Here is a 16,962-nt window from a genome sequence, read left to right as displayed (position 1 = left end):
ACAGGAGCACTCCGTGTTCGCCGTCTCTCCATGCTGGACCAATAAGCCAGAGAGGTGGGGGTGGAGGTCACAGCAACAGGTAGAAAGAGTCACCTAAAGTTATTATACAAAGTTAAAAATTAAATAAATTTATGGTCTTGATCATTAAAGCCTCATATTGGGAGTGTGTTAGGTGGGCATTAATGATTCCGAGCAGCAGCCGTGTGTGGAACAAAACTTCTCGATCCAGGTCTTCTAGCCTTTCTCAGAAGAAAGTGCCTTCTTAGGTGCAGCCTTGTAGTAACAGGAGAGGCGGGGCTGCGTCCCCAGCACCCCGGCCGCCTGCTAGCTTATGCCCGAAATAACAATACACAAACTGTATTCATTTAAACACTGCTTGGCCCATTTCTATCTAGCCTCTTCTAGGCTAATTCTCACATATTAATTTAGCCCATTTCTAATCATCTGTGTAGCACCGCTAGGTGCGCTTACCGGGAAGATTCTAGCCTATGTCCATCCTGGGTCTGAGCTTCATCGCGTGTCTGCCTGGGAGAGGGGAGCATGGCCTCTCTGAGCTCACTTCCTCTTCCTCCCAGCATTCTGTTCTGTTTACTCCTCCCACCTATGTTTTAACCTATCAGGGCCAAGCAGTTTCTTTATTGCTTAACCAATGAAATCAACAGATTGATATGACACTCCCACATCACAGCCTAGCAGACATGACCTGCTCTATGCTTCTGCAAATGGTGCTTCATCTCAGGCCACTCACCATGTGTCCCCAGCTAGTGGGCTGGTTCCCAGACATAACCCTAGATCCACACCTCCAATATCTCTGCGCAAATATTATGCCATGATTTTTAAAAATTCTTTGAAGATTTTATACCCTTTATGTTTTTTATCATACTCCACCCCACACCCAACTCCTTCCGGATCCTCCTCCACTTCCCTACCCATCTGATTTCATAGTCATGCCTGATACTGTCTGATCTATGCCAAGGCTTCTTAACATGCCCTTTTGAGATTTTTTTCCATCTCTGTCAACCTCTGGGACTCATAATGTAGTGACTTGAGGACTTCTTAAAGTGCAGAGAGTGGGAGAGTTGCTTAAGTTATATGAACCTGTTGCATAATGATAATAATGCATGTGGAACTCCTGGTGCTCTGATCAGCTCTGGTATGCACTCAGCAAATACATTTATTATGGATTGTGTTTATTAGTAAGAGTTTCTTAATTTCTTTTCTAGATTAATATTCTCTAATGTGCTTAACCAGTTACTCATTTAGGGGATTTATTTATAGCATATTATTAAAAATCAATAACTGAAAGATGAATAGGCCAATAGACCAGCACTAATTTGTGTCATATAACAATGCCCATATCCTGTAGCAGAGGCTGTTGGTCATCCATGCTACCAGGATACTGACAGAGGTCTATCCTGCCACACTGGACCAGGCTGGTGCCCTGACTACCCCGAATTCTAGAGATTAACTCCAGATGGAGCACGCTACTAAAGCACTTTTGTAGTGAGCATGCTAACAGACCCTTCTAGAAAACCCATCCTAACATAGAGGGAAGTGGGCTTAGGTCCATGATTCAACTTCCATATGTTCATGAAGAATTTCTTTTGTATTATATAAGCAGTCATACAGTGGAGAGGAAATATATTTTGGAAAAAGTCAGCTGTCTCCCCACTGATCCACTTAGCCATGTTAGCCTTTTCTAACACTGGGGTGGTAATAGAAGCCACTATCTAATGAGACTACGGGAATGTCTGTCTTACAGTGTGTGCTCATGTGTGTGCGTGCATGTATGTGTGTGTGCATGTGTGTGTGTCTCCGTCAGGGCAACTCTTCTGAGTTGGCCCTGCTCCTCTCTCACGCCATTGTTGGGACCTCTGAGACTGAGACAAGAGTCCCATTTCCCAGAGGTGATCTGAAGCATCTTCACCTTCCCGAGTAGCAGCTACTTCGTAGCTGTCAGCAAAAACTGTTTGAAGGATACCTGGAAAGGGGACCGTGAGCACAGAAATGTAAACAGCCTCATCAGATGGATCATGTGCTCTAGCTGACTCCTCACTGTAACTATAGGTGGTCCTCTCTTATCCCGACTGGATGGTGCCAAATAATCACACAGAAACTTATATTAATTACATACTGTTCGGCCTATTAGCTCAAGCTTATTATTAACTAGCTCTTACAACGTAAATAAACCCATTTCAATTAGTTTATATTTACCTCACATCTTGTTTCTCCAGCGACTGTTGACATCTCCCAGACTCTGTCTTCCTTTTCGCTTATATTTCCTGCCTGGCTCTATTATGCCTGGCTATTGGCCAAGTTAGCTTCTTTATTAACATATTATTAATATGCAATAAAACATATTCACAGCATACAGAAGGACATTCCATATTACCTCAGCCAAAGCCAACATTCTGAGTTTAGGATTTGACTTGACAATGAGAAGGGGCAAGAGGAAGAGCCCAAGGTTACCTGCACTGTGGTCTCCTTAGCGACCTAAGAGTGCAAAGCTCATGAGCAAGCATGGGAAGCTTGAGCAGAGAAAGGCAGCCATAGTGTTTCTGAACACACTACTACTAAGCGTTGAAAGCCTGGTGCTCTCTTGGAGAGGGCAGAGGCTCTTCGCTACCCCCAGTATCAATGGAACAAGGAGTTAACAGAGGCTCACATATCAGAGAGCACGGTCTGAGGGCAGCCATGCTTGTCGCTGCTGCATGGGACGCACATCTGGATGGTATTCTTAGGTGTGCAGGTTCCCAAAATTACAGATGCCGCCCACATGTGCTGATGAATGTGCCTATGATACTTTGCTGAATGGCCTCAAACTGGAGACTTTCTTCCTCTAAAAGGCAACGTGGGAGGAAACCGATGGCATTTATCCACGTGAAAGAAGGGAGTCTCTCATTTTTAAATATTAGATCTATGTCCGTTCTGATGACAATGTACGCTAATTTATCATGATAATCTAACAGCTATGCTTTCCTTTTCCCACAAACTAGTGCTTTCGGATGCCCATATTCAGACATGAACTTGAAGCAGGAGGCAGCATTCAGGACCGCCCAAGAGAACAGACACAGGCAAATTTGGAATCAGATTCTTCACGTTCCAAGTTAGGAAACCTCCACAGTTTGAATTTCAATGGAAAATGTGAAAAAATGATCAGTCAGTCCAGGTAAGAAACTTTGGAAACTTGAACCAGAAAGTGAACCATATGGAATTCTAATAGAACAAATTTATTGCTGGAATAAGTTCCTTAGATTTTGCCAAGAGAATTCTTCTGGATGATGTTCTATTTAGTGTCTCACAGAGTTAACGTGGTCCTTTGCCAAAACATTTGAATCTATCGTTTTTCTGAATGAGCAAATCGTATGTAAGGAATAGAACGTGCATCTCATCAGTGCAGTCCTAAAGGAGCTCCTTTCCTCTTGCAAATGTTCTTGTGCTTTGGACTCATTTCATGCGTGAAAGTCTTCTGACACGAGCTGAGAATTTCCACCCCAGAGTCGCATCAAGCTGTCCCCCCAGATCGGTTCCTTGTCAGTCATCTTTAATCCCCACTTGCCCAAGATAGGAATTCTGACTCTCTTTACTCTCTATCCTGACTTGGTGGTAACGCATTATCTTTTCTTTTTTCGAGACAGGGTTTCTCTGTAGCTTTGGGGTCTGACTTGGCACTAGCTCTTGTAGACCAGGCTGGCCTCGAACTCACAGAAATCCGCCTGCCTCTACCTCCCGAGTGCTGGGATTAAAGGCGTGCGCCACCACCGCCCGGCCACGCATTATCTTTTCTATCCTAAATATAAACTTCGTTTTCAGTAACAGTTTTCATTTTTACTAGTGCAATTGTTTTCTGAGATGCTTCAGATACAACCTTACTTGGCTATTTTTTTTTAAACTCAAACAAACAATCTAAATAACATATTTTCTTCCAAGTACTCCATCCTCCCTCCTGGGAATTGCAGACACAGAAAAATCAAACATTGTGTAACTGGAAGCCAGACAAAGACTGAGGTGACAGACATTCCAGATGAGTGATTACCTTGTGGGTCATGACCCCTCTGGGGGCTAAACTACCCTTCCATGGCAGTTGCATATCAGATAGCATGCATATCGTATATTTATATTACAACTCATAATAGCAACACAACTACAGTTATAAAGTAACAAGGAAAATAATTTTATGGTTGGGGGCCACCACAGCATGAGGAACTGTATTGAAGGGTCATGTTGGGATTAATGAGTCCTGGTCTTCAGTTGCCCTTCCCTGCCAGAACTTTCTAATTGAAGTTACTAAAAGCTGTGCCTAGCTTAGAGGATCAGAGGATGGGATTTTCACCTGTTGGCCATTGACTGCAGGGTATTTAAGCCTCCATGGTGCAATTAAAGAAGGGCTTTTTGGTACCAGTGTTGGAAGGTCTGTGTGTCGGTCTGTCTCTGTGTGTGTTTCCTCAACCTCCAGCCCTTTGCACGAAGCTCGCGAACTGGGTTCTAGTGCATAGATTGTAGACCTGGGGGGGGGCACAGTGCGTGGCAGGGTCACAGCCTTAGGAAGCCTGAGAATCACTGCTCTAGAGGAAAGTGACAACTGGGTGTTTTCCTGTAGGCCATGAGCCCCGCCCTACCATGTGTGATTGACAGGAGAGACTACTTTTGGTCTCCAACCTCAGAATCATGCTGTCTCTAGGAATGTGTCATATGGGTGGAGTTCCCTTAGAACAACTTGGCCCATTCACACCCCAAGTCCCAGGCTTCCCCATGTTCACTGGGATAACTGGGATCAGTGGACACAGACTCACATGTATGTTACATGCTCGACCGTAGATTTATCCCATTTTCATGCCAGTGGTTTACAACATGAAGAGGACATTTTGGTTCTGTCATGTAGCTGTTTTGATGGCAATGGCTCAGCACACAATTGCAACTCAGCACCCCCGCCCCATTGCAGGATCCCTCTGCGTGCACACGCATGCCTCTATTTCTGTAGCCGTGCCTTGCGTTTTTATTATTTACTGCACGCCCACTCCTTTGTTGACACTTCCCAGGGTCTGCCTGTTCTTCGCTGCTTGTTCACACCCACACTGTTTACAACTTTGGGTAGTTGGGAACATGTGTGTGCTTCTTTTTCCTGATTGGAGGAGGCCTTTTCCCCTTCTTCTTTTCTTTTTTTAAGCTATTTTCTCCAAGAACAAGGTTTATTTATTCTAAAATCATAGGGACGTGTGCACCCACGTTCTTTCTTTCTGCTGAATTCTGTCGCATTTTTCCTAGGTGAAGGTTTAGCCGATCTCTCCTGTAAATATTTTAGGTTTTCATCTTCGGTGTCACAAGTCACAGAAACTAAGCAGGTCTCTGTGTTTAGAAATTCTTGTATCTTCTCCAAGGTTAGCTGAACCAGTTTTTCCCAGCAAACACAGGTATCTTGTCAGCCCATCTCAAACTCCTCTTAGGGATTTTCCTCTGTCGTTATTTTATTGAGTCCCTTGCTGTTTCTGAGGGGCTTTGCACTTAAGTATAACAGGTAGAATAGTTGGTACAGAAGGAAAGAACAGGAAAACGTTAGCTAATGAGTCATTGCAAGTCTCAAGTGATCCTCTTCTATCAACTCCTACAGGAAGTGGGGTTGTTGCATGGTGCCCACCCTGAGCCATTAGTTCGCTGTCAGTTTCAAAGCCACCGGTTTAAGTCAGGCACTCATCAGAAATAGCATTTGCCTTCGGGGACTTGGCGTCACCGTCACACCCACTCCCGTCTCCAATCCTGTTCATGGTTGCGGCTGTGCTTACTAGACTGGAATAAAGAGAACCATGAAACCAACCCTGGGTGAGACACGGGTTCATTGTGAGCAAATCAGCTGAAGCTCAACTCCCGCCCTGTGTCCTAGTAGTACCTCCTTGGAGCTGCCATTGCTCTCACCCACGTTACTGAAATCACAAGATCAAATGCAGACACAGGGGAGCATTTGACTCCCATGTGTTTTCTCTGCCCGAGTTTTGTACAGGATTCTGTGATTTCTTATGCAAACAAACTTGGTCCCTTTGACAACTCTGGACTTCTTACACTTTCAATGGGAATACAGCATTGCCTCATGTGTATTAGCCATACTTTCATATATATGAGTGTATATGTTTTATATTAATTTATTATATTGATATTTTCAGTGACCTCAGTAGTCGTATATTTATGACTATTAATTGTCTCAGTATCGAAAGTCTCTTTATGGTCACATTTTTTGGCATATATTAAAGGGTCACATTTTAAAACCAAGAAGGATATATGCAACCAGTGTCTGCACTTGTTGAAATTCACGTATTCATGTTATTTTTACCTTTAAAACTCAGACTCACATATCATAATAGGCGGCAACTATTGACAGTACATATTTAGTTTATATGAAATGTATGCTCCTTTTTTAGTTTAAAGAAAATGTTTGCATTCTTTACATTGCTAGTTTAAGTAGTGGTGTATTCATGGTGCATGAAATGGAGATAAATTGCTTCATGTGAGTTTTTCACATCGGTATAGACAGTGTGGACGGAAGCACATTTAATGAGCCTAACACTTTATAGCTTCTTATAGTTTTGTGCTTCAGGCTTAACGGAGGTTATTGTCACTGCGGAGGCTTCACTGTTTGTCGTGAGGATGCTGTGTTTATGAAGTAGAGACCTCTTGGCTATTGATCTGGGACCAAAACCTATGTCATCTGATTGCAGCCAGCAGATGTCTGTCTAGTAAACTAAGAACAGGACATACCAACAACTATTACTATTGTCTTGTATTAAACTAACCCCCTCCCTTTGGACCAAACAATTCCTATTTTATCATCTTTTTATTTTATCTTATCATCACGGAAACCCTGCCTTTGGTGTTGTTCTTATTCTGATTTTATTGCATTGATTGTTGAAGGTTCAGAAAGTTCAGGCCCAAGTGTTCAGAATGATACAGACGATCCAGTAGAGAGGTTGGGTTTGAAAACAGTGACGCACGGACTTTAGATTCTAAGCCTGTTCAGTTCCATTTAGCCCAGGGAGAAAAGGCAGCGTGAGGTTGTGAGGAAGCCTGGCTGCGCACACTCTGCCTGTTCTAGATTTCCAGATACGAGTTTTGGGGCCATATACCACACAGACATTTCTTATTTTATAAAGGCAATCCCTCTGGGGAGACTATACCATGTGTCCCTCCAGGTACCTACTTCTCCCTGTGGTGCATAAAATACAAAATTCCCCACCTCTAACATGTTTCACTATAATATACTAAAGGCAGGATAGCAAAATTAGAACCATTGAATGTCTTCATGGTAAACACGATTCCTATGAAATGCAGCTGCCCCTGCATTTGCAGCTAGCCCTCAAGTCTGAGGAGAGCACGTTTCCACGTTTTTTACGTTTTTATCACCCAGGTGTTCTGTCCTAACTTCCTTTGCCTCCCCAGAGCAGCATTCGCCAAAGTATTAAATCTGCACCGTTGATAGCTCCACCACACACCGAAATTCCTGTCATTTTTCAGCCAGTGCTACTAGCATTCTTTTAAGTAGCTGAGAAAATGCCACACTATTTTTCCCGACGCCTGCCATTTCCTACGTTTCTACGCTCCTTGATGGTCTGTGTTGATAATGGAAATGAACTGCGGAAGTGGTGCCGATCCGAGCAAACAGCCCGTGATGGAACTGTCTCCCAATGGCTGCGATAATAAATCGCACTGCCATGAACCAACTCATTTCTTTCCACCTCTCAAATTAGCCATGACTCAAAATACCTTCTACGGGGCCATTCCCACAACATAACAGTTAGTTTCCCCTCATATAGCCTTCCATGTTAGTCAGTAGGTTTTCTTTAATGTGCCAGGCTTCCATCCTGCTTGGGACCGGTTGTGGGTGTCCCCATCCACCAGTGTTGTCGTCAGCAGCAGCGGCACTGTTTGGATTCTGGTATTATGCGTTTACTCTTCTTTTCTGCTTCATGTTGTCTCTTTCCCACAGCTCCTTCCTCGTCCATGATGCAGCTCTCTGCACACCTTTTCTGGGCAGGTTCCAGTCAACATAAAGAGAGCAGGTCATGATTTATGTTTCTATGTTTCTGCACCCAGAATACAGTCCGGCACTTCTTAGGTACTCGGCAAATAAAATAGACTTGACTGGCCAACGCGAGCCTGAGGCTTGGTGGCCTTAAGAGGCGGAGTCAGGGAAGAGGTAGCTCCTCTCTTGTCCTCGGTCCTTTAGCTCTGTGTCACCCTTGAGTAGCTCACATGTGTGTGTCCGTGTGTCTGCCCAGTGCTTTTCTGCGTGTGCCTTTTGTTCCTCAAACACCGTGAATGCCGCCTGGGAGAGCCGGCGCTCCAATCCACCGGTGTACTTTCACTACCGGTCTACGATATAGGTTCTTTTGTATACCTAGGTTCACCCTCAGTTACTGACATTCACGCACCTCTCAGAGTCCTCCACTGCTCTAAAACGGTTGCATACGCGAGAGCGCATACATTACGTTTTAAATTAGGACATCTATATAGATCTATACAGACAGATATAAACGCCGATGATGGCCCATCCTGTGGCTTGCCCTGGCAAGTGCCAAGACTCTTGACGTAATAATTCGATATCATTTTTCCCACTTTCATATAATTTGCTGATTTTTAAAACCTTATAATTGGCCTAGTTACAGTTCTCACTTAACAAGCATCTTGGGACCAGTAGGAACTTAGATCCTCACTTACTTGGTTGGAGAGAAAAATTCAGCACTGGTAGTTAAATTAAGCCCTTTAATCAAGGAATCCATGATCACGAACTTCTTCCATTGTAAGAATGAGGAAGGCAAATAGCCGTATTCCCCCATTAACACCACGGGAGGTAACTTTGTGCTGTGTGATGTCTCCTCTCCCCTCTACTTGCTCTTCCCGACCACAGCCTACCCGGTGTTAAGATACTATCAGAACGAAATTGGGCTGTAGCCTATGGATGGTGCAGTAACACTTCCGTTGCTGGATGCGGGACCCTGAGCACAGCTGGGTCCTGAGATTAAAGCTACCCTTTCCTTCCCTCCTTATTGATCCCTTCGACCAGCTTCCGGACTGATGCCATTCAAACCGCAGCCATACAGGTGTGAACCAAACAGCCAGCAATATATGTTATTATCATTGTTAGTGATGAGAAAATTATCCTAGCCACTCAGTGGCAGGACAGGGCCAGAATAAAGGTGAGTGGTTCTAGTTGCTTGGACTGTACAAGGGGTACGCTGGTGATCTTTGCTACCGAGAGGTGGGTGAGTGCTATTGCTTCGGGGAAAGGCAGAGATCACAGCTGTGACAAGTGGCGTGGAAAAGTCACAGTGGGGATGAAAGAAGGGATAATGCCTGAAACAAACTCAGCAGCGCCCTACAGCAGACCCTGGGTAGTTGGGAGACACTAAGGGAGGGGGGAACAAAAGGTTCTGCTGATTCTGCAGGCCAACAATGATCTAAGCCATCAGCTGACGTGCTGTGGAAGGGTTCAGCCCTCACCAAGCCCCAGGGTTCTGGTCCTTCAGCATCTGCTGGGCAGCCATGTTGTTCCTCAGCAAACCTCAGTCCCGCTCACTCTTACACAGTACCCGGTGTCGCTTGGTGAGATCCTGAAAGAGACTTTCTTGGGATGATTCTCATCAGGCAGGTTCCAATTTCTTGTGACTCTCTAGATCGCTGGTGCCCTGCCTTGGTGCAGGGCTCTTGGCGATTAAGTTCTACAGAACACCGTGTTTAACGGCCACCATGCTTCTTCATGTAATGCAAATATTAGTGTTCTTGGACCCCAGATAAATAAGACCACTGCCTAAACAGCAACGGGTATCTCTCTCCGCACCTTTATACGCAATCTGGCTTCAAAATAATCACTTGCCTTTTGTTTGCATTGTAAACTAGGTACGGTTAACACAATTTTCTCACTACAAAAGCATCACTTGCTTACTAGAAGAAAATGAGGAAATACAGATGAGTAAAGTTAAAACACCAGCCTGGAGAGATGGTGGCTCAGCATTGAGAGCACGGGCTGCTCTCCAGAGGATTCAGGTTCAGCTCCACCACTCACAGTGACCCACAACTGTCTGTGACTATAGTTCCAGGGCATCTGACATCTCTGGTCTCTAGGAGAAGCAGGCACACAAAGTGCGTGGTACATGCATGTAGGCAAAATACCTGTACACATAAAATGTAAATAAATAAAACACAGACTTGCAGAATTTACCTAAAAGTAAGTGTCTGACATGTGTATTGCACACATTCTGACTTTCGCGGCTGCTTTCCTTACTTCTAGAACAATGGTCAGCAAACATTTTCTCTAAAGAATCAGATACTAAATATTGTGCTAGCACTGTCTGACGCAGCCATTGTGACGAAAGAAGCTGTAGACAGGAAGTATGCCCGCATTTTGGTTAAATTCTGTTTACCAGAACATGGTAGGAATTGATCTGTAAACTATTGATTACCACCTCCTATCCTAAAACTGTCTGGTGTACACCTGAGTTACATTCAGATTCTAGTCCTATGGCCTTTTTAACAAAAACTTATCACCCTTGCCTCCCCTGAGGCAGGCATCTAGTCTAAGGGCCAGGAATCTCCTGGGAACAGAAATAGCGGCCGCTAATACTGCCCTGCCTGGAGGTCACAGATCTGTAGAAGAAGAGAAGATGGCGGAGCGTAGAAAGAGCAGGGCAGTAGCAGGTGTTGCTTCCTGTAGGGAGGTACAGGTGAGTGAGTGAAGGTCCCCGAAGGTTGGTTTCAGTAGCTGGAGCTATGACGACATGCACAGTATAGTCCGGGCTTCAGGAAAAGCTATTGGTACCAGAAAGTGTTCTGTGGCATGCCACTGGTCTTGTTATTTCCAGCATTTCCCCTGTCTGTTCACGGCAGATGCTTCCACTAGCAAATACATCCATGCCTTTTCTATTGCCCAAGAGGTCATGCTGCAGCTGAGGCTCTGCAAGGGAGCCCTCTGCAGTTTAGCTCCCCCACCCCCGCACCTCATCCTCCATGCACACTGTAGGCATTTCAGCCAAAGCAGCTCATTTGTGCTCTGCCCAGTGAGGTCCCCGCAAAGGCCTCTCGTGTCTGTAAAGGAGCGCTAGGCATCGTGTCTCTTGAAGATGATCTGTAGCACAGAAGAAAGCCTACATCTACTGCGCAAAGACTTGACTTTGTGTTCTAGTTGCACTGTGGACTCTGTGTGCCTAAGACAGGGCAAGATGTCCACTGTTTCTGAGCCTTGGATTCCATATTTATAGATCTTGAACATTGTTGTGAGCATTGAACTAAGGCTAAGTGTGAGGGCTTGGGATCCCCTATGCATCTGGATTTCTCCATGTCCGAACTGCTCACAGGGTTTAGCTTGGGTATCACCTTAGTGAGGATGCTACCAGATACATTTATCTCAAAATAGTTTTCTAAAATCCCGACTTTTTTATTTTTATTTATTTATTTGGTTTGTCAAGGCAGGGTTTTTCTGATTAGCTTCGGTGCCTGTCCTGGAGCTAGCTTTTATAGACCAGGCTGGTCTCGAATTCACAGAGATCCGCCTGCCTCTGCATCCCGAGTGCTGGGATTAAAGGCGTGCGCCTCCGCCACCTGGCAAATCCCATCAAGTTTATGTAAGGCAGACAAGCTTCTGTTTTTTAATTTTGCGTGATAGGTCTAATTTCATCAGCATAGACTACAGAGGGCTTCAGGTCAATTCTCAATGCCAGCAAATTTATAAAACTGAGGGAGAAATCCCCCCAAAGATACCCCAAAACAAGTCAGCAGAGCTAAAGTTGTTCCTTTTCCCCACCTTCTTTATGAAACGACTACGCTGTGACATTGAACACAGGGGTTGGTGGCACGCAGCATCTCATGCTGGTCATTGAGAACTCGCTGCTTAAGTTTAAACCCCTCTCTCTACAAACCACACCCTTTGCTAGAAAAATGTAGATGAATCCTGAAGGCACATAGAGATACAAAAGAAATCTAAAGAAAATTCAATGCATTGAATTGCTCGAATGTTCCACAGATTGTATGAAGATCAATAATGCATAGCAGCCTTCATATTGCTTTAAAAATATATTGCTTAACTAATTGCACAGACCAACACAGTTAGGCATGTTGTATGTTGTATGGCACAGACTGGACACTGAAACTCAAGCGTTCAAAGATTCAGTCTGTATCACAGAGCTAGGAACTGAGTCTTAGGTGTAAAGCTAGGTGTTTCTGTACCCAGTTTCAGCTCCCAGCCCCGTACCACAGGCAGCTCGTCACCCACTGGCTGTGAACCATCGCAGAAGGTGCAAAGATGGGGGTCTCAATTCAAACTTTCCCTTGTTCTTTTGATTTAGAAAAAAAACAACTAAGACTTTCCTAGTTAGTGAGTAGCATGCACTTCTACTGTGGCAAAAGCTTTAAATAAAAATATGGCAACTTTTCTCTCAGCAGTTCAGAGTCTGGGTAGAGTCTTGACTGCTGAGTCATTTTCTCCACCTGTCCTTCCGCGACTCGCTCACAGGCCTGGCAGTGAGGACGAAATGAAAAGCATTAACTACAATAAGAAAATACATGCGCAAAGCTAATTATTAGAAGTTTATTAGAATCATAAATATATGCAGATAAATTAATTATCTCAAGTTCTGCCTACCCCAAATTAATTAGGAGGTAATTAGCAACCCTGGAGAAGTTTCCTTATAACAGCTTCCGTCTTTGTTATGAAGCAGGAATCTCGATTTTTTTTTAATGAGGTTCCATGATGAAAGAGTTACAAAATTAGCCCTCACTGTATTCTGCAGCATTGCAAAAGTTAATTAATTCCCTGACATTCAGCAAGGCAACTAAATTACTTTATACACTTGTTTGAGCTCAGTGTCTATAATCTCCTATTGAAATAATAAGTGCCCAAACTGGGAACGGTGCTTACTATTTCCCCATCTCTCACCTCTGTTCCCCACTGCCCCAGATGCTCCTCCTCAGAGCCTGAAGAGATCATCCTCCGGGATGAAGGGAAGGCAAGACCTTGAAGGTTCAGTTTTCAAAGTCAGAGTGTCTGGACAAAAGTTCACAGTTTCTTTAAAACTTAAACTGAAGAAACATTTTAATGAGACTGTGCAGCGAAACACCTGCTCATTCACCATCGTTGAATGTGCGGTGCGGTTGGAATTGGTGCTGCTGTCGTGGTTTCTTCTTCCATCATCACAGGGTAATGAGTCCGGATTTTATTTCTGTTCTTTGCCAGGCTTGTACAGCAGGCACAGTGTTTGAAAAATCAAAAAAAAAAAAAAAAAAAAAGGAGGATATTGACTTGGATAATCTCTTCAGAGGTTAAAAAAAAATCAAAAAACAGAACAAAACAAAAAAAGATGAAACACACACACAAAAACAACACTAGCAAAAGCACAGAACTAACTGGCCTTTGCTTCTCGCTGTGGAGTTTGTCTTATCTGTCTGTTTGGCGTCATTGTTCCGACAGGCAGTGTTGCCAAGAGCCTGACCCGGTGGAGCAACTCTTAGATTCAGGGCGTGATACCCACCCTGAGAATAACAAGGGCTGTTACTTCAAAGGCCCTGTCTTAGCTTCCTCATTTTTAAGGGAGAAAGGCCTTTGTCATCTCAGCACTCTTGTTCACATCCGGAAAGATCCAGTCTTGTGGAAGTCAGCGTTTCTGCTGTGCTCTCTGCTTCCACCGGGGCCACTTAATGCAGCCGGGACAGTCGCTGTGGTTTACAAATTGGATGGTGTGAAATTGTGTGTTATTAGTAGGTCAGGTGGAAAGTTACAGCAAAGAAAGCTGACATCAGAAATGAGAGGTTTGTCGGGGTTGTGAAAGGAACAGCATGTCTTCGTTGAGGTGTTTCCTTCCAGTGCCAGCTCAGTACAAACAAGAAGTGAGAGCCAGTGTCAGCCGCTCCGTGACAGCCAGCTAAGGTCTTCCTTTAGCCGCCTTGTCTTGGCATTGACGTTTTGATCTGGTCGGATGAAAACATTGGTCATTGCAGTCAGGATGCTGTCTTCAGCCACTGTGGTCCTTAAATTCTGAGCTCTCAAATCATCTGTCAGCGAGTTTCTGCTGAATTGGGAGGAAAATCAGCCCAACTGGATAGCTCTGTAGCTCATCTTCAAAGATAAGGAAGGACTCGGCCGTCATTGTACCAGAGGGCTATGATGGCCAAAACAAAGCCACCCTATTCGGATGGGACAAAGCTCAGCTTGAGGTTGCAAGAGCTATGAATGCCCATTGTAGCACAAAGAGACAGGGTCTTTTTCAGAGAAAACGGGGAGGGGGCAACTGAGGTTCTTGGCTTTCATTGAGCATATATACACGTTTCTCGGAAGAATTTCTGTATAATAGAACCAGAGCTAAGCCTTGCTTTAAATAAGTAATGCATATTTTAGAAGCTGCTCCAAATGTTCTCATCCATTTCACCAAAGCTTCATTCTGTAAAAGCAGCATGTTTTGGAACCACAGAAGAAACCTTACAAAAAAAAAAGTGTTGGTGTTTTAATTCATATTTTGACACTTTGGAAAATTTCTGCAGGGAGTAATTATGTATATGTTCCTGTTAAAACAGATACACAGTTTTGGGCTTCACATAGTAAAAGTCGTAATGAGGATCATCCTGACCGAAATAGAAAATATCTCTAGCAAGCGGCATTTGCATAATGAGAAAAATGAGTCTCTTCCAGCTCGCTCGGTGCACACTTGTTCTTTTCTGCACCGTTTGTAAGAAGTTTATGCCCATATGTTTTTATTTTTTTCCCCTGCATTTACTGAACTCTCTAGCTCAACCATTTTCACGTCGTCTCAGGGGAGGTCTATAAAAGACAGTTAGGGCAGTGATGTCACAGGATGTGTGGGGAGCTCTCGTCTTGTACAGAGCACTCGCTTGTCTCAGAGCTTGGGGGAGATACATCCAGGTGTCTGGTCTATTGCAGAAAACTGTACCGGCTGTACATGGCACCAAGTTAGTAGCCTGACACATCGCTTTGACAGCAATTTCTGTATCCAGTCTGTCTTCACTATTATAATTAAGGTCATTTGCTTTGTTTCTAACCTGGATGAGACAAAATAGTAAAACTAAACATCACTGCTATGTGATTAAATAATTACTTGATACCCCTTTATTGTTAAGCCTGTAATATGGGCTTCAATTACAATTCCTCATCTTTCCAATTTTACTGTTTTATTTTGATGTATAGATTTGAATGAATGTCTTCACTCATTAGTAGGTTTGTGGTTTGTTTGTTTGTTTGTGTTTTTTCTTTTGGTTTGTTTTGTTTTTAAGGCAAATGAGCTGAAATGTGTTCTCATTTAGTCTATGAATGGAAGTTGTAAACACTGGATTTTTTTCCTCAGTTGTGAACGACGTGTGGACACAGCTTCTGATTTTCATATTGCAGATGTGTTTTCAAATTTCGCTAGTGACCATCTTTATTTTCCAAAGCATTTTACTTATAATAAACATGATGATTGTCATGTATGTATGGTTCTTTTCAAAGCTACTGTTTTACTGTCCACTACAGTTTCTAGAGATTTGTGTAATTTGGAGCATCTTTCAGGGAAAAATATATAGAAATGAAAGTGGCCAGAAATTCCTGTCTAAGAGTGCACGTTTGTTGAAGGAAGCACAGTCATCTTACAAGGGTATCTGCTGGGTAGATATGATGGGCAGTAAGGCGGAGTCTCTCTTACCAGTCTGTACCAGGTATTGCACCAATAGCATGGCAGAAGGCAGTGCCCCTTCATGCCGTCTGTAAGTGGAACCACTCATGGGCATGGGAAGTAATAGTCATAAATGTGTCCCTTCTCCACATGGGGTTGGGTATCTGATAAGTTTCTGCACTTTTACCTTTGCCCAGTGAATGTTCCATAGAGGATAAAAGACCTTCCTTTAATCTAAGTTGAGCAGAGCCGTTCCAGTGTTAGGTGTGTCCTTCCAGGGAGGGAGAGCTAGAACATGAACTCTCAGTACCTCAGACCCTCAGATTTGTCAGGGCCACCACACTGGGGATCCCTTTGGAATTTTGGTAATTTTAGCTAAAAGCTGCTTCTTTTTTATATGTTTATCATTTGTATCTAGATCATTTGTAACTAGAATGCAACTAGTTCTCATCGTATTAACCCATTCTGTTTTTATAATTGAAACATAAATGTAGATGATAAATCTTTCAGTTATTTTTCAAGGTGAAAAGGCAAGGGTTTTTATGACAGAATTATATGTGGTAATCTACGGCCATCATTGTCCTCCCACCCCGCCCCGCCCCCCAATAGATCATGGCCATTTTTCTAAGCCAGTAAGAAAAGTTAGGGAGTCTACAACAGACCACCCTACTTAACCAATATTTATGTCAAGAAGAAGTACCTGACTCGAAGGGGGCCTTATGCACACCTGCCAGTCACCTACTCCTGCCTGGGGAAGCTCTGCTGTGGTTCACTGGCTTCCGGTAATGCTTCCCCATCCTGAGTGTTTTATATATGGAATCGCATGCTATGTGCTCTGAAACGTCTGACCTTTGCTGAACGGGGATCCATCCAAGTCATATTTCGCTTGTTACCGTGGCCACATACTGTTCAGCTATATGCAGATAACACCGTCTATGCCTTTCAGTCTTGGCCGTTTTCAGTCTTTTGCTCTTCACAGTAGAGCTGCAAGTGTATGAGCTGGTGCCCCTGCGTACATGTTTTTGTGAGTCAATTCACTGAGTGGAATATCTGGGTGATGTGGGCAGTTCATGGGCTAGTCTAACCTATGTTTGGAAAGCCCCATGGACATATAATCCCAGCCCGAGATGGAAACGGCAGTTTTCTGCCCTCCTCCAGCATGTACGACCGTTCTCCAAGTTCATCTAATCTTTGTGGCTAACACTGGGATTTAATGATATTTTAATTTTGCATCTACCTTTGATGAAACTGAACAACGTTTCTTGTTTAATGACTATTGCATTTTGGGAAGTTCTTTCCCATTTGCCTTTTTTTTTTTTTTTTTTTT

At 43.7% G+C, this 16,962-nt stretch overlaps 1 protein-coding gene across 1 annotated transcript in view; it reads left to right on the top strand.

Moving 5' to 3' along the window:
• The window catches only part of L3mbtl4 (L3MBTL4, histone methyl-lysine binding protein), a 272,089-nt gene that overhangs the window by 144,568 nt on the left and 110,559 nt on the right, over positions 1–16,962 (top strand). The window contains 4 exon segments of the mRNA XM_026789485.1: positions 2,997–3,040; positions 3,043–3,169; positions 13,211–13,247; positions 13,250–13,295. Coding sequence (XP_026645286.1) covers positions 2,997–3,040; positions 3,043–3,169; positions 13,211–13,247; positions 13,250–13,295 — 254 coding nt within the window.

This window comes from Microtus ochrogaster, unplaced genomic scaffold (genome assembly GCF_000317375.1).
Source record: "Microtus ochrogaster isolate Prairie Vole_2 unplaced genomic scaffold, MicOch1.0 UNK20, whole genome shotgun sequence".
In the NCBI taxonomy this organism is placed as follows: Eukaryota; Metazoa; Chordata; class Mammalia; order Rodentia; family Cricetidae; genus Microtus; species Microtus ochrogaster.
The sequence above is the reverse complement of the archived record's forward strand: the minus strand, read 5'-3'. Positions and strand labels throughout refer to the sequence as shown.